We start from the raw sequence: 18,235 nt of genomic DNA, 5'->3' as shown, positions 1-18,235 counted from the left end.
ACAAGAACCAACTAACACCCATAACAAAGCAGTGAAGAGCAGCAACCACCACCACTCTTCCAAAGCTCTCAGGTCTGGGAGGAGCCAGTGTCTGCTGGCAGTAAGCAGAGACATGCAACTCTCTCTCTCTGTCTCTGTCTCTGTCTCTGTCTCTGTCTCTGTCTCTCTCTCTCATGCACACACACACACACCCCAGCTATGACCCAAGTCTTATTTATAGAAACATTATTTCAAAATGGGTCACAAGCTTACATGCAAAACAATTAGGAAGAAAGGCAATTGAGACTGATATGGTAAAAGTGCAAAAGAAAGTTTGATAAAAATGAATTTAATCACAAAAACCTTTAGGATGAGTCAGGTGTGGCAGCGCATGCCTGTAGACCCCTATCTTGGGAGGGAGAGGCAGGTGAATCTGAGTTCCAGGCCAGCCTGGGCTACACAAACTCTTGGCTTGAAAATCCAAACGCAAAATCCGCTTTTGTTCTGTACACGGCCCTGCTGTGAGAATCCGGCTCACTGTTAATATGTCAGAGAGGACGCGCCGAGATGGACATGGGAGCCCATGGCTGCTTGGTCCTTCAGACCAGATGCTTATAAAGAGGGAGTACGTGGCAGGGGCCGAGGCCCAACACCCCTTTGAGCCCAAGCCCAGATGAACCCAGGAGGCCCTACCTCAGAGGGCAGCCCAGGGATTAGGAGTCTTTAGTACAGACTCTGGGGGCACAATTCAGACCTAGACTCCAGCAACACAGATTAAAATCTGTGCAAACCAAAAATATGAGGGATTTTAGAATCTGAGTATTTGAAGAGTTCTCAAGGGAAACAAAGGAGGGGAGGGTGGAGATGTATAAACACGTGGAAAGGAACGTACCAGTCACCAAGTTGAACCAGTGAGCAGATTCGTACTTAGATGTGATCAAGGAAAACTAGACAAGGACCACGGCAAAGGGCTGTTGGTCACATGACTATGGGGTAGGGTGCTGAGAAACCAGATCACTCCTGTATTTCCTGGAGGAATTTGGGCTTGTGCACAGCTATGCCAAAAGGCCAGGTGGTTTCTTTTTAAGGTAAACATCCTTGTCCCTGTGCTGCTGGCACTTCCCCAAGGCAGACACTAATCTTCACACTGAATGTGTACGTGAATGTTCATAGCAGCTTTATTTTGAAAAGGCCAAGAACTGGAAACAACCCAGATGTCCTCTGACAGGACAATGAATACACCATGGGACACCATTTGGCAAGGGGGAGGAACACGCCATGACACACTGACCTGGAACAGTCTCCAGAGCACTACGATGAATGGAGGAGTCAATCCCAAAGGATGCACACCGCTCGGCCCCTTATGACATTCTTGAAGTGACAAAGTGACAGAGCTGAGGAAAAGTCTAGTGGTCCTGGGGCTTAGGGCCAGGCCAGGTGGCTCTGAGGGCGGTCCAGGGGGTACCCTGGTAGTGCCAGGACAGTGGGTTAGTCTTCCAAGGCAGCAGAACTCAGGTCTACACAGAGGTGGCAGGGATGCAGAACTCCATAGTTCTGCCCACTACATAGTTTATGAGATGGGAACACTGGGGGAAGCCAGATGAAGGTGCGTGGGCTCTGTGTCTTTGCCATATCCTATGAATCTGTAATTACTGTAGAAGACAAAGTCAGAGCAAAAGAAACAATGGCTCCAAGTGCATCCTGGCGTCCTACCCTGGAACCCAGTTACCAGAAATCAAAGAAAAAGTAAAATCTAAATGAAGGCCACAGTTAAGAGTACTCCAGTGTTAACACTTTAGTTTTGATATATGTAACAAGGTTATTTAACATGTTAACATCAGGAGAAGCTGGTAAAAGGCATAGGGAACTCTTCTAGGAGGAAGTTAAAACTACTTCAAGACCACAGCTCTGCTGGTTCAAGGTGAGCACAGGTAACCAAGGTTCTAATTTGATTCTGAGGTTCAGCCAAAATTTAGAATTCTGTTTTGGAGACAGGAAAATTTTAAAGTATTTGTGTCTGACCTGGGTTTGCTCTTAGAGCATATTCCATTAGAATTTATTTTTCAGCAAGTATACCACTGTTCTCTGGGCCTCCGAGTCTCACAAGGGCTTGCATTCTTTTAAGGAAGGTTCCAGAAATCCTTCCTTCCCACCCCAATCTATGGTCCCAGAGCCGAAACTGTGGAAAGAAAGTACAGGTAAACTAAAATAGAAAGACAATGTCTTCCCATTCCTGTGTCTCTAAAACATCACTGGAAACAGAAAAGTGCACAGGATTTGAATATTTCTGAGATACAAGAAAACCTTGACTTCTTAGTAAGCGACGAGGACGTAGCAGGCTCACAACCGACCCTAACTGACTGATGCTCGAGACATTACAGCTGTACATCTTCCTGGATGCTCGGGGCAAAAGCACAAGACAGGTACAACAGGCGGTCAGCATCCGCCGTTAGCCTTCCACACGTGACCTCAAACAGAAACCGACAATACCGTTATGGCTTCCCCAAGTGGGGAGGAAATGCAAGCTGACCCTGGGCCAGCCTGCTTGTGAGTCAGAGGAGCTTCCTCCACAGGAGGGAGCAGAACCGGGGCACCAACTTATTGGGGAGCTCTGCTCTTAGATTTGGCACACGGAAAAAACTGGGGTTCATGAATCAAAATACAGCATTGTAAGAGAAGCCAAAAAGTACATGGCAGGGCCATGGATTTGAACACTTCCATCTGAACCCAGCACTCCTGGTTTGCTCAGAGAGTGGTGCCAGCGACAGGCTAATCAAAAGCAAAATGAGCACAGGCCCAGGCCATGTGAAGGCACTGGGCTCAGGGAGACACACACACTGTGCTGTTACAGCATCAGGGGAAGCTGGGTCTTCGGGACTAGAGATGATGCTGTTTCTTTTGTCCCCTCAGAAACAGGCTTCTGGAGGGTTGCTCTGTTAATCCCATCTCCTCAAGGACAACAGAGGGGCTGGAGGTCTGGCACTGAGGAGGCCCAGGACCCACAGCTTCTAAGGGCCATCTAAAACGTGGCCAGGATAGGTGGGGATGGGCTGGTATGAAGCTCCTGCTTGGCTGTCCCAGCTCCCCACGAGCTTGTCCATTCCCAGCTCGGGGCTGATTGGCAAGCAGTTACACTCCTGGGTTCCGCCCAGGGCTCTCCTCCACTGGGATGCTGCGTCTGCTGCTGCTGGGCCCTAAGGAAAAGGGAAAAGAAAATGGCGTTCACCCTAGTGAGGGAGTAGGCTCACAAAGCCTTTAGGGAGTTTAGGACAGGGAGTAGCAGCCTGGACAGATGGGCCTCAGAACCGCAGGAGTCATCAAGGCTGTTACAACACGGTCAGAAGGCTTCAAGAGAGAAACCTACTCCAAGGCCAAAGGCCATCTATAGCCTATTCTATTGGGTTTGTGAGTGCTGTTTCCCTTCTTTGGGGCAGGAGGGGTTGAGAGAAGGTCTTAAGCAGTCCAGGTCGACCTTGAACCCTAAATGCTCCTATCTCTACCTCCTATGAACTGGAATTAAAGGTTTTACCACCATAGTTGCCTTTAAACTTAATTTATTCAATTTACTTTTCGAAGTAAGCCAGAGTCTCTTATACTATTTGGTGTGTCCATACACACATGTGAGGGTATGCATGTGTTGGGGTGTCAGAAGTGTGACGGTCAGAAGGGCATCTCTGAGAATCAGTTCTCACCTTCGAAGGCCCTGGGGACCAAACCTGGGTCACCAGGTTTAGTACCAAGCATCTTTACCCACACAGCCATATGGCCGGCCCTTATTTTGAGACAAAGTCTTGCTGGGTGACCTGGAATTCACCATGTAGTGCAGAGTGACCACAAACTCAAGGCAGTCTCCTGCCTCATCCTCATCCTCCCTCATCCTGGAGTGCTGAGATTATAGGCACGAATCATGGTGCCTACAGGGTGCTATGCAGTTTTCACTGCGGGAGGCTCAGGCAGCTATGCTGGGCTAAAAGAGCTTCCGTGGATGGCCAAGAGCTCCTGTGCTCCAGTTACAAGGAAGCCTAGTGTTCCAGGACTAACCAGGTGTCTCATATCCCCGTCTTCTAGAAAAAGTAAATACCAGGAAAGCGAAATACAGTACCTCTCCCGACTCCTCCCACAGAGAAGCGCCCCAGCCTGGGAAGCTACCCAAAGTGTCGGCCAACAGCTAAGGGTGGGAAAGGAAAGCAAAGAAAAGGGGGAGGGAGATATTTACCTTGGTGTTCTCTTAAAACAAAAAATGCTCACTAGTCCACAGTCATTTATCAACTGCAGTTTCCAAGTGTGCCAAAGAGGGGAAGGTGAACTGGGAAGGCTGAAGAGAGCAGAGAGAGAGAGAGGAGACAGGCTGATGACGAGTGGCAGGGACCCGCTTCAGCTCCACATCAAGCTCTGTACCATGCAAGGGTTGCTGGGAAGGCACCAATCGCAGGGCTGCAGGACTCACCAGGACTCAAGAGAACTTGGCAAAGGGCCAAGAGTTTAGGTTTTGCAAGTCACCTGATGTCCCAAGTACTCAGCTGCACCTCTGCCACTCAGAGGCAGCCAGGCACAACCCAAACAGACGGGCCCTAATAAGGCCCTAATAAGACCTTATTTATGAGCTCAGGCGTCGGCCAAATGAGGCTCCTGTACCACAGTTTGCCGACTCCCAATGTAGGCAATTTAAAGTTCTTATACCTTTCAAACATTTCAACAATGTCACTTTTCTGTCAGGGATTTAGTGCCCAAGTCTGCAGGGCCTGAGTCTCTCTCTGTATTAATCAGTGCTCCACCGAAACCAGCTCTGTGCAGTAACACTGATCTCAGAGTCGGGCACAAACACAGGGAGACCCCAGAGTTAGGTCCATCTCAATGTGGCAAGCATCGGATCATATTTAGGTGAAAATTGCCAACATTAGGCTGGCAAACAGGGTGGATAAACCGTTACACAGAAGAAATGGCCCACAAGCCACTCTAAGTCCTCTCCCGTAAGATAGCCTCAAGAGTCAGCAAAGCCAAGAGGAATGGAAAAGATCTCTTGAGACCAGAGGTGCAGCTCAAATGGTAGAAAGCCACCTATTGTGGGCAAGGCTCTAGAGGCAGGGAAGGAGGAGAGGAGGAGGAAGCGAAGTGGAAGAGGAAGACAGAAGGGGGAGGAGGGAAGGAGGGGAAAAAAATCCCCGGTGGAAAGCACCCTCAGAGAGCGCTATTGTCCCCAGCTCAGGTCTGCACACTGAAAACAGCCTGCACAGTCTGAGTTCATGTTGAAAACAAGTCTCGATAGAGCTAACGTGACCGTGTGAACTTCTGCTCTGGGGTACTGCACAAGACGCAGTGGTAAGCACTGAGACATGGTCTAAACCTGCCTTTCTGAAAGTGAAGGTGACCCGTGCCCACGGCTAGGACTGCAAGGTCTGCCTCGCCTCACAGGCTGTCCCTCAGGAATACTAGAGCTATAGCCCACAGGGCCGAGTCATCACCATGGCTCAGCGCCATGGGTCTCTGTCCTCTGTACCTGTGTATCGCCTCGCCTCTTGATTCAGAAAGCAGTACTACTGTAAAAACGTGCTTGTGATCTCAGGTCGCCATAGCTCTAAGTTCCTGGGAGGCTGGAGCCGCCGGCCCTCCTGTACTGGACAGGCCCAGCATTCCCACTTCTCAGGATGGGTAGCTCTGCCAGTGGAGACAGCAGCTCTAAATATGGTGCTTGCAGAGTGAATGCTTTGGCTCCCTCAGGTGGCAGAATGGAGTGAGGGACAGTGCCTGCCTGCCTGCCTGCCTGCCTTCCAGAATACTTCCCAGGCTCATCATGACAATCCTGAGCCTTATCCAAGGACTGATCGACTCAACAAACAACAGAAAACCCCACACCACGGACTGTTAGGCAGGCCAGTGCCTACCCACAATGCAAACCGTCCCCCACCCAGGCGCCTTCTGTTTCCAGCGCTACAGACCTTCACTGTCAACACTGTGTTGTTGACTCAGCTCCACACTAAGTGGTCCTCAGAGCCAGGACCCAACTTTCTAGACCTAACCTTGATCTTAAGTGGGTTGAATGTTTCTAAACTACACATCTCCCCATCCAACAAGAACCAATTAAGCCATCTCCAAGAGGCCAGAGAGAAAAGGCTGGGCTCTATTTGGAGTGCCAGCTGATCTATAATTCGGTATAATCTAAGTTCCTACAAATGGCAAGAAGGAAAAGGATGTACAGAGAAACAGAAGGATGGAGGCAGGGAGCAGAGGCGGCGTCCCACACCACCCTGGCCCCAGCACTTCACAATGCACTGTGTGGTACTTACCTGCTGTCTCTCTGGATTTGTCACCAAGGAGCCTGGTCTGGCTGCCCGGGATGGCCTGGAGCTCAGCGTTCTCTGGAGATGGAGGTAAGCTCTGGGCTCGGGTAGCCAGGAGTGCATTAAGGTACTGCAGCCGTGTGACCTAGAGGACACGAGAATGGAGAGATTACCTAGCAGATGTAGACAGACAGACAGACAGACAGCAGGGTTCCCGCCTCTGGCCTCTGACAGGTGGGACTTTAAACTGGTGAAAGGCAAAAAGCCCTGGAGCCAAGGGGTTTTGGTTTTGGGCCTAGTGTTAGGATCACCAATAGAGAGAGCAGATGTAAGGTTTCCACACAGGCCCAGGTCCCAACATCCAGGGTCACAGGAGGCCCCACCACTTAGGGTGTGAGCACACCTTCTCAAGCAGAGTTCGCTCTCCGTCCTTACACTGACCAGCTGGACTAGCCCCTTGGGGGTACAAAGGCAGTTGAAGGAGCACCAATACGCAGCCCAGACAGTCACCTTAATGAGCTGCAGGTCAGAAAGGGCCCTCACAGTGTAGTCAGGACAGTACGTGCAGGAGCGGGTACTGTCCGCTGGTTCAGGCTGCAAGTCATGGCGGATGAGCTGGCGTGAAGACACTGGGGACTGATGAGCTACGGAAGAAATAGTAAAAGGCGGTGGACGCCAACGGAACAACAGCACAGCCCTCAGACCTACCCATCAAGTCACCTTTGAGAGGGGACAGCGGGAACATGGAAGGTTGGGGAACCACCCTGGAGCGTTTGCAGGGATCGAGTGAGCAACCGAGATAAACAAGGCAGAAATGCAGCAGCTCTGCCCTACACTACCTAGTGACGGGCAGCTTGCTGTGGGCAGACCCAGACCTGCCGCAGCACCAGAGTTGAGGGTTCCAAAGCCACGGCTTACCTGAAGATGGAGCTGTCAGGGCAGACACGCCATAGTATGTGAAGGCCCCGTTCTCGAACTTCAGGCCCTCTTTCCCGATTTCCACCTCGACCCTGCCCTGAGAAGACGACGGGGGTGGACAGGTTATCTCCCCCATCACGGGAGAGAATACAGAGAAGCCCTCAGTGTTTAAGGGTGTATGTCTGCATCACTCTCTCAGGCTTCGGGCCTGGGCAACCAGAGTTACCTGCAGGATGAGAATGAAGTAATCTACTGGCTGGCTGCGCTGGTACAAATAATGGTGTGCGGCCAATCGGTTGCTCTCGTCAAACTTCACCTCCTGGTTGACACTGGGATGCTTCAGCAGGTGCAGCAAGACTTTCTCAGAGATTCGCAATGGGCTGAACACATCCACCTCTGCCCCACGGTGGGAGAAAGGGACAGTGTCCACTGGGGCCCAAATGGCCTGTCATCACACCTGCCTCCTGGGCTCTCCCAGTGGCCCCTGGGCTGCGGCAATCAATCCACACAAGAGAGCCAAGAGGACATATGCATGAGCCAGATGAGGTTCCCAGAACACGCCTTACCAGGACACACCACTAGCTCTGCAGAGGGAAGCAGATGCTCGTCCAGAGCCTCCAGCTCGCTAGGAGCCTGGTGTCTGGCCTGGGTGGTTTCTTGACCCTCTGGGTGGTGAGACCGGGGGCCAAGGACCACCCTTCACCCTCACCTCGGGAAAGGAAGCGCTGGGTGGCCAGGAGCAGCTGAGGCGAGATTTTTACTTTATATTCATCATCAGACACCTTGAATAAGGAGAATTCCTCCTTCCGCTTGAGAGGGGCGCCCAGGGTGACGGCCTTCTTCTTCACCTTTGTGTCTGCTGGGGTAGTGAACAGATAGCGTGAGTGGCTGTCAGCACCCAACCATGAACACAGACAGACAAATGCTTCAGCTGCCTATCCCCTTCTTCCCAGGGTTCAGGGATTTCAGGGAGGATATCGCCAGGACCCTACGGACACAACCTTGGAACTGCTTCCTGCAAGACAGTAATCCTAGTGCCCACGACAGAGGAGGCGACAGCTCACATTGGGGCCACGCCCAAGAGGAAGCCTGGCTCTCCTGTTGTGAGGACCACAGAAGGCAATGCGTGCTTGATCATCACCCGCACCTAAGGGCTTCACCATACCAGGGCAGTGGCTACCCTGGTGACCTGCATCAGCCCAGGTACAGAACTGAAAGCACAGACATGGCAGTGCAGGGTCCAAAGTGGCTACGCGAGGCTCCAGCTACAGAAGGTCCCACAACCTGCTTGGTAGTGAATAATTTGTTTGTTTGTTTTGGAGACAAGGTCTATTATGTAGCCCGGGTTGGCTGGGGATTTGAGAGACTCACCTGCCATTGCTTGGCTAGGATTAAAGGCATGTGGATGGTTTTTTAAAACCTGTGTGTTGAAGGTGATCAAACTCAGCTCCATTCAGGCTAGACAAATACTCTACTACTGGGCTTCAAATCCAATTCAAAGAGTGTATCAAGGAGCTAAGTGCAAAGGAATGTGGGCCGGCAAAGGCAGAAGGCACAGGCCTGCCAACAGCAGAAGCTTCTTCCAGTGATGGAGGGCTGTCTGCAGAGCCCTCTGTTCAGAGGGTCACAAAATTCAACCTCAGGTTGGTCTGCCTGGCTTGTATAGAGGGGCAACACTAGCCCATACCAGGGCAGGGGAGGTCTGGTCTGGCTGGAGCTCTAACCAGTTTTCAGCAGCATTAAGACCCACAGGCCTCTGACGGAGATGCCCTTCAGGCTGCTGGAAGGGCTTTGAGAGAAAAGCAGTTGTCAAACTCACAGTAGTCTTCAGACTCATCCAGGATCTCAGACCTGATGATCTCCTCGATGACGTCCTCCAGGGTGACCAGGCCCAGCACCTCATAGAAGGGGTCGCCCTCACCCTCATTGTTCACCTTCTGCACGATGGCCAGGTGGGACTTGCCTGTAGGAGGGATACTTATTTGCAGCCTGCAGGGACCCCTGACAACTGCTCAGTCTGCTGAGTCAGGGGCACTGGGTCGGATCGGAGTGCCTACCGGGTTTCTAAATTCTTTCTAGTCCTTGCTGCTAGTGCTGGCGCTGGTCCAAGCTAGCAGGCAGGTGCCATTTCCACAAGGGCTGATCTGCCATGGGATACAAACTTGTGAGGCCAGGCAGGGAAGGCCACAAGTGCAGCATTTGAGTTTTGAATTTTCAAACCCCAAGGCCACTCAGAGAGGCCTCCACTCAGCTCCCTCCTTGCAAGAGTGAGTCCCTTTGGGTACCACTAACAGGAAGGATTAACCTCTCCTGTGCTCCTGGACTTCCTTGAAAGAGGCTCAGGATTCTGGGGCCTGCTGCGCCGGGATCAATCAGTAAGCAGCGGAAGGAAGCTCCCAGCCATGCGAACCTAAGACAAGGTACGTGCGAAGGGACAGAAGGCCTTTCCAAGGCAGCAGGGGAACAGAAAGCAGGGAGGCTCTAGGGATTAACATTGTGTCCCCACTAGACAGGACTGAATACTCCCCAGGGCAGATATACAATCTGGCTTGGCCAGCTCCACAGAACCACGGCAGGTAATGACTGCCATGCTGAAACAACCAGACCAAAGGCCCTAGAGTTCTCATTTTCATTAACAGGCTCAAATGCACTGCAGTTATTTGGAAGCTGGAAGACCCATCATGATGCATGCTCTGTGTGTGTGTGTGTGTGTGTGTGTGCACGCGCGCGCGCGCGCATACACACGCACGCTCTCACGCGCACACGCATGCTCTCTCCCTCTGCTGAGAACAGAAACCAGGGCCTCGTGGTTTCTCACTATTGCCAGCACTGACCTGTGCTTCAAGCCCCTTTGCTCTCTTCTAAAGTCATCATGTACGTGTACACACTGAGAAAAATCACATGCCAACACGCCTTTCAGCAACTGAGGTCTGAGTCAACTCAGCACCATGACAGACAAGAGTAAACCAAACCTCAAGCTAAAGACAGAGGCTGAGTAGAAAGCTTACTCCTAATCCTTCCTCTGCTTCAAGAGGCCAGTGGGGCTGGCAGGGAAGAAAGCAGGGGTTGATTGCTTCATAGAAAACACAAGTCGTTGCAGCTCCAAAGCACTCTCTCTTTTGGGCACAAAATAATCCCTGCCATGGGCACCTCTCCCCTGGGGACATAATTCCCAAACTAATGCTGCTTGAACTGACCTTGAACTCTAGGGCCTTTGGTCTGGTTGTTTCAGCACTGCAGTCATACCTGCCATGGGTCTGTGAAGCAGGGCCCCAAAGGGTAGCTAGCAGTCCAGATACCAGAGACTTGAGCTCCAGGAAGATCAGTGGCTACCTCAGGCTCAGAGGCAGGGAGGGGAGAGAAGTGATCCAAAGACTGTGACACCAGTGAAGTCAGCAAGATGGTAACATGCCTAACATGCCCTTTGTTTGTTTTTTCCTTTTTTCTTTCTTTCTTTTTTTTTTTTTTTGAGACAGGATTTCTTTGTATAGCCTTGGCTGTTCTGGAACTTGCTTTGTAGACTAGGCTAGCCTCGAACTTACAGAGATCCTCCTGCCTCTGCACTCAAGTGTAGGGATTAAAGGTGTGCGCCACCACGGCCTGGCTGCTCTTTGTTCTTAAGAGGAGAAAAGTATAAAGGAGTCAGGAAGGAAAGGACCCACACATGGAAATCCAGGATCAGAGGTCAAGGAAGCTCCTCATTCACCAGAGGACCTAGGAAGTCAAGGAGGGCAGAAAGGACCCCACTGCTTCTACAATTCATGTAATCAAGCAGCTTCTGGAACAGTCTCTTTAGGCAGAGAGGCATTCAACCCCAAGTCCTTCAGCAGCAGGATGCTTGGTTCTCCAGAGGCCACCCTCACCGTGGCCGTCCCTGCATGTAACATTTCTTTCCTGCTGACATGTTAAATGGAACCTGCTCCCTGTCTCATCCTGCCACACCCTCCATCCTTTGGTTCTGTGCCAGTTCACTGCTACCTGGGCTCAACTTTACAGCCCCACATGAATGAAGGCCATCTACCTGCATCCATTCTCCCAACTACTCCTCAGCCCCAGGACCAAAGACCAAGGGCAAAATCTCTGTGGCAGTGGCAGAGTGCTTGACTAACACGTACTAAAAAGCTCTGGGTTCCTTCCCTAGCACTCAGAGGAACACAGTCAAGGACATCCCACTGTTGATCTCTCCTTATACCCCCACTCCTTCTCTTACAAATATCTCTCCCTTAGCTTTCAGGACATTCTGAGACTCTTACTTCCACGGTCCAGCCTGTTCCTGGCAATTTTTCGGCCCCATTCTCCTGCATGCTTTGTGTTCTCAGGGTTTAGGCTTTGGTACCACTCCTGTAGCTCTGGAGATTGATGAGTTAACCCTGACTCTCAGTTAGCAGTTGGTATCACAGCTGCCTGCTAGGAATCTACATCCTGGGACACAAACTCCAATGTAAGAAAATGTTCACCTGCTCCTGGCTCCAGCCCTTAGGGAAGCCAGAACTTGTCCTCCAATACAACCTCTGGCTCCATGGCCCTAAGCTAAGCACAGCACATGTCCTCTATTCCACCTGCTAATGCCTCCCTGGGTTACCCCTCAGGCCAATGTGGCACCTGACCAGCTTCCCCAAGTCACTGTTACCCACATCAGCCACCATCAATAAAAACCAGACCATCTAGGTACTGGGCACGGGACACACGGAACACTTTAGTGCAAGCCCATGGGTGGCAGAAGCAGGAAGATCTGAGTTGAAGGGAGCCAAAGCCACACCATGAGACCCCCATCTCCAAACGTAAGACACTGAGGCAGTGCTGCTCCCAGCTCACAGCCCTGTTGACCAGATGAGCCACATCCAAAAGGTGACGCACAAGGGCTCCACTCATCTCCCCTGTGAGCACTTTAACTAAGGGACTGGAAAGTGAAAAAGAGCTCCCATCGCGTCATCCTTAACCCCATCACTATGTCTAGAAGCTTAAATTCAGTTCTCTGCAGACAGGGACAACCCTTACTCCTCCACCATCCCTGACCTGAGCTGCAGATGGGATGGGACATGGCGACGAATGCCACCCCTGCTCACCACCCCTCCTCCATTCTGCATGGCTTCCAATTCACAATCCCCCTGCCTCCGAGCTGAGACTTTGTCTTTTCTCTTGACACGAATCAACCAGAACTTGCTCTGGCAAGGCATGTGCCTCCATCCTTGATGAGACTGAGCAATCTGAAGAGAGTCTGGGGCATCAAAGGGGCAGTGAAGGTCTTTATAGTCCAGGTCACCCTTAAAAGGCTAATTTGCCGGGCACCAGCCAAAACCATCTCCCAAGGAGTCACTAGGTGACAAGCACATCAGACCTGAGTCTCTCTTCTTTGGTAAAATAACAGAGCAAGAGAGCTGTGGCTGTCTTCCTAGGACCTGGGATCTCAAAGTAGGCAAGGATGGAACAGGACCCTGCTGGCTGGCTCCCACTCTGTGAGGAATGACTTGCTTTAAGGTGACAGCAGCCCAGACACCATACTATCTACCCACTCCCTAGGAGGAGGCTGCAGGACCAAGTTCTAGGATAGAGCCAGAACACACCTGAGGGCAGACACAGTCAGAGGTGCTCACTCAAGCCTCCCACGTCACCCATTCCTGATCTACACACAGATCTCCTGCAAAGACAAGGGAGACTGGGCATGGAGGGTGCCCGTCAGAGCCTGGCATGTGCTGTGTTCAATGCAAGAGCTGCCTCTCCTGACAGGCTCTGGGGCCTGAAGACCTGCCCACTACCCGGTTCAGGGGGTTCTGCTCCATTTGCTCCATCTTACTGTGCAGCCCCATCCAGCCAGAGCCCTGGTGTCCATCCCTACATTCCCAGGCAGCACACACATCTGGTGCACGGGAGCGCCCAGGCTCTGGAACCAGCCTAGAGATGAGGAGTGAGTGCTGCAGAGGTGCCCGCATCTTGTTTTTGTATCAAGACAGGATTTCCCTGTGTAGATCTCTCTGTGAACGCAGAGATCTGCCTGCTTCTGCTCCCCAAGGTGCTGGGATTGAAGGCGTGTGCCTCTGCTCCCTAGGGCTCCTCAGATTAGCACATGGAGCGCCATAGTTTTTACTGTCAACCTTAGTAGATGTGCAAATACATTTGCTCTTGCAGAAGACCTGGGATCAGTTGCCAGCACCCATACTGTGCCTCACAACCATTCACAACTCCAGTTGTGGGGGGGAGCGGGGTCCGAAGCCCTCTTCTACCCTCTCAGGCATCAGACACAGTGTATATAAACACACGCAGGCAAAGCACACACACAATAAAATAAGTGAGTATTAAAAAACAAAACAGGGGGCTGGAGAGATGGCTCAGTGGTTAAGAGCACTGACTGCTCTTCCAGAGGTCCTGAGTTCAAATCCCAGCAACCACATGGTGGCTCACAACCATCTGTAATGAGATCTGATGCCCTCTTCTGGTGTGTCTGAGACAGCTACAGTGTACTTACATATAAATAAGTAAATAAATAAATATTAAAACAAAAACAAAAACAAAACAAAACAAAACAAAAAAAAAAAAAAAAAACAAAAACAGGCTGATCAGGCAGCAGTGAAAGGAGTTGGTGAAAATCCCAGCAACAGTAAGGCAAAAAACGGGGGTGGAGGGGCGGGGGGCACGACACTGGAACTGGAGATGTGGTATGGGAGGAGTGAGCAGCTGGCACGAGCTGAAAAACAATTTAAGTGAAAGGGAGGAGACTGGAGAGATGGCTCGGCTGTCAAGAGCACCAGAGGACCCAGGGCTCAGTTCTCAGGACCCACAGGGTGGCTGTAACTCCAGTCCCCAGGAACCCAAGCGCCCCCTTCTGGCTTTCATAGGCACTGCATGCACAAGGAACACAATACATGCACTCGTACATATGAAAATAAAAATCTCAAAAAAAAAAAAGAGAGAAGGAAGGAAGAGGAAAGGAGAAAGGGAGGAGGGGGGCTGGAGAGATTGCGCAGTGGTTAAGAGCACTGACTGCTCTTCCAGAGGTCCTGAGTTCAACCAGCAACCACATGGTGGCTCACAACTATCTGTAATGGGATCTGGTGCAGGATACATGAAGGCAGAACACTGTATGCATAATAAATATATTTTAAAAAAAAGAGAGATAAAAAAATTAACGGGGGGGGGGGTAGAGGGCGGGTGGGTGGAGGGCCGGAAGCCAAGAAAGGAAACTAAATCACTATTTATGAGTTGCTTTGGATGACATTAAAATGAAAGTTCTCTTGGTACCTATAGGAAGTATTTGTGAGTCCCTCCTAATCCCACAATCTGGAAGGGCCAGGAGCCATCACACGGCCAGCTAATTTAATGTTAAAAAGGCAAAGACAACTGTTTCTAGTTACCTAACCCTTTTGACATCATTTTAGTTACTATCCAAGAATTTGGGGCAGCTAGGAAGCCCAAGTGTACAAAAAACGGCCCAGGAGAAGGAAACCTCTGGGATTAGAGCCAAGTAGGCATGCTCACTGCCTGCCAAGGGAGCTTTTATTCATTCATTTACTTTTGAGACAGAATCCTTAGTCCAGGCCGGCTTCCATCCTTCTAAATAGAGAGGGCACCACCTTAATCTATGTGGTGCTGGGGAGTGCTCAGGGCTTCTTGTATGTTAGCAAGCACTAGGCTACCTCCCCAACTTTTTTTTTTTTTTTTTTTTTAATACAAATTGGACCATCACCTTCCAATCCTCCCGCATTGGACTCCCACAGCACTTGCTTCTGCTTCTAAAAGGTGGGTCTTTAAATATTTCCAAAGGTCACTCCCAGGTGCAAGGCCATCACTTTCTGGGAAGGGTCAAGTTCCTCTGCCTTCTCTGGTGGAGTGAGACCCTTCCCAACAAAGGGCATCCCCTTACCTCTCTTGAACTCCTCCAGGACGGCGTCCAGTTTGGTGTCGTTGAAGACAAAGTGGAGTGGGTGGTTGTAGAATCGGGTGATGGTGCTGAGCGGCGTGCAGTCCTCGGGGTCCACGAAGGCCAGGTCTTTGAGGTACAGCATGTCCACGATGTTGGAGCGCTCCTCCTCATACACTGGGATGCGCGTGTGGCCGCTCTGCATGATGCTGGCGAGGACGCTGAAGTCCAGGACAGTGCCGGAGTCCAGCATAAAGCAGTCTTCGAGCGGCGTGAGCACATCCTCCACGGTCCGGTAGCGCAGCACTCCCTTGCTGAGGTCGCTGTAGGGGTCGCCACCGCCGCGCGCCAGCTCTAGCACGCGCTCCCGCAGACGCCCGGGCCGCGCTGCCAGCTCCAGCAGCTGCCCGACGGGCAGCGCCACGGGCAAGGTGAGTAGCACCGCCAGGCGGCTGAGGCCCAGCGCGCGCGGCGCCAGCGCCAGAGCCCAGCGTCCGCTCACGGCGGCCGGCAGCACCTCACCTACCAGGAACACCAGCCCCGCGCAGCCCAGCACGGCGGGAACGGCGCGCTGGCCGGCCGCCCCGTACAGCAGCACCGCCAGTGCCGCCTGTGCCAGGCTGGCCAGAAGCAGCAGCGCGCCCAGGGCGCAGCCGGCCCAGCGCCGTGCAGGTTCCAGGCGCCGCGCAGCCGCGCGCTCCGCCTCCGAGCCGCTCTCGCGCAGCACCTGCACCTCGGCCGGCGCCAGCGCCAGCGCGCTCAGCTGCAGGCCGCGAGCCACAGCCGCCAGAGCCAGCAGCCCGCCGCCCCCAGCCCCAGCGCCCAGGGCGGCGCCGCCTCCCCCCTCAGCTGCCCCGCCGCCCGGCTCCACGCGCACCGCCAGCAGCGCGGAGCGCGGGTGGCCGGCCTCGGCGCGCAAGCGCAGCAGCGCGCCACTCGCCCGTGGGGGCGGCCGCCTCCGAGGGCTCCGTGGCCCCCCCCCGCCCTCGGGGCAGCCTGCGCCCTCGGGGGCTACCCAGGTCCAGGAACTGTTGGCCAAGCCTGGGCAGAAGAGTCGCAAGCACAAAGTGGCCTCCGGCGCTGCCCTTCCGCGTAGGGAGCCCGCGCCCGGAGCACCGTCCTCCTCCGTGCAGAAGCTCAGCAGTCCCGCGCCCGGCGCCGCCTCCCCTGCGGTGCTGCCCAGACAGAACGCAGCAAGCACCCAGCCCAACCAACCCGCCACAGCCGCAGCAGCCGCCGCCATGGCCTGCTACCCCTTCTGGGCCTCGGGCGCAGCCTACCCCACTCACCCGCGCCTATGCTGTTGCGGCCAATCGGCGCGGGCCTTCCCGTCACTTTAACCAATAAGCAGATGACGGGGGCGGGCTCTGAGGAGAACTAGGCTGCGCCGGGGAGTAAACAAGCGGCGCGGGGCGGGGCAGGCCGGGGGGCGTGGGGCTCGGTCGGCGAGGGAGGACGCGGAGCGGCCGTCTGGGACGACCTTAGCGTCCCGGCGTGTGTAGACGAGCAAAGGAAGGTCGTTAACCCTCTGGCCTGCAAGGTTAAGAGCTGAATAAGAACCAGGCGCTGGGCACACGGAAGCCAAAGATTGATTTTCTTATTTGTATATATGTATGTGGGTTTGCGCATGCGAGTGCAGTGCTTTGTGCGGACAGAAGAGGGCGTCAGATCCCCCTGGAGCTGGAGTTCCAAGAACTGAACTCTGTTTCTTTACACGCATTCTTTAACCTCAGCCAGCTCTCCGGCCCTATTGGTTTGTTTTAAAGCTGACTTCTCTCGAAGGCATTCCTGCTTTGCGTTGGACTCTGTGGATGTCAAGACAGACACCTGCTTTTGAGCAAGTTACTTTGACGGGAAGCTCCATAGTAAATACTCAACCCCAGAAAAATCAGTTTCCTCGAATCTTCACACCTGTTTCATGTAATTAATCTTAAGGATAGAACGAGGTTTAGAGACTGAGTCTGTGTGCCATTGGGTTCTGACGCGCACCTGACAATCCAGGTCATGCAGCCACACAGGAAGGTAGCAGTTTTCAGGAATGTTCACACTTGCTAGCTTCACAACCGCACTTTATCCTGATTCCTTGGGCCGAGAAAGCTGTTCTAGAGGGTTCTGTCCTCATTTTGGAAGACACCTATATGGATCAGATGGAGCGGTCTTCACTCTTTGCATGTAGTCTTTGTGATTAGCTCTTCTGTAGGTATCCACATTTTTGCAGTTTTCTATTTTCTCCCTCAATGCCCTAATACATGGACACATCTTATACATAGATGTTTTGTTTTGTGTGTATGTGGTATATGTGTGTTGTGTATGCAGGTGCAGAAGGAGGCTAGAACAGGTCACTGCATCCCCTGGAACTAGAATTACTGACATTTGTGAGTTACCATGTGGGTTCTGAGAACCAGGACTTCTGCAAGAGCAGTTAAGTGTTCTTAACCACTGAGCCTATCTCTCCAGGCCCTTGAATGTTTTTTAAAAAGGATTCTGTAGACATAACTCAGTGTCCTGAAAATACTATGTAATACGGCCACAAGTTGTGTAGAAGATAATGTACAAAAACAAAAACAAAACAAAACAAAAAAACAAAACAAAAAAAACAAAACAAAACAAAACAAAACAAAAAACCAGGCCCCTGAGGAAAGACCAAGAGGGAAAATCATTGGTGAAAAGCTCTTACCCAGCTTGTAATCTCAGCAGAGGCCAGCAGGGGCCTCATAGTGAGTTAGAGGCCATATAGTGAGATCCTGTCTCAAAAATCAAAACAAGGGGCTAGAGAAATGACCCCATGCTGCTCTTCAGAGGACTCTCGTGTGGTTCCCAGTACCTCCACTCAGGTGACTCACCACCACCTCTACCTCCAGCCCCAAGGAATCCTGTGCCCTTGTCTGCCCTCACATACATGGCATACGCACATACACACACACACCTTTAAGAACTAAACAGAGTCCCCCCAAAAGTCTTTACAAAGTTGGCAGTGACTCTTCTACATTGTAAACTCAGAATGGTGGCTGGCAAGTCGCATCTCTGCTCCCGTTTTTATTATCTGAACAGTGCTATATGCCCCAAGAAGTTCTGCCTCTAGGGATGACAGAGTAAGCCACCGGTAGAAGCAATTACGACATGGTTGCTCTTTTGCATTGGAACTGTCTTGCTGCCTTTAAGGACAAACGTCCTTAAAGTGAATGCAACCTTTAGTTCCCACTGT

General features: G+C 52.2%; 1 protein-coding gene across 1 annotated transcript; it reads right to left on the bottom strand.

Annotated features, from left to right (window-relative positions):
* Positions 1-1,133: 1,133 nt before the first annotated feature.
* Cnnm3 (cyclin and CBS domain divalent metal cation transport mediator 3) lies at positions 1,134-16,312 on the bottom strand. Its single transcript, XM_032900934.1, is given in 12 exon segments — positions 1,134-3,173; positions 6,264-6,402; positions 6,768-6,901; positions 7,176-7,272; positions 7,402-7,571; positions 7,885-8,034; positions 8,995-9,138; positions 15,034-15,834; positions 15,837-15,873; positions 15,875-15,959; positions 15,961-16,010; positions 16,013-16,312. Coding segments are annotated over 12 exon segments (2,133 nt in total). The 5' UTR covers positions 16,274-16,312; the 3' UTR covers positions 1,134-3,108.
* Between the last annotated feature and the right edge of the window lie 1,923 nt (positions 16,313-18,235).

The sequence above is a fragment of the Rattus rattus genome, chromosome 4 (genome assembly GCF_011064425.1).
Source record: "Rattus rattus isolate New Zealand chromosome 4, Rrattus_CSIRO_v1, whole genome shotgun sequence".
Taxonomy (NCBI): domain Eukaryota; kingdom Metazoa; phylum Chordata; class Mammalia; order Rodentia; family Muridae; genus Rattus; species Rattus rattus.
This window is presented reverse-complemented; position numbering and strand designations above follow the sequence as displayed.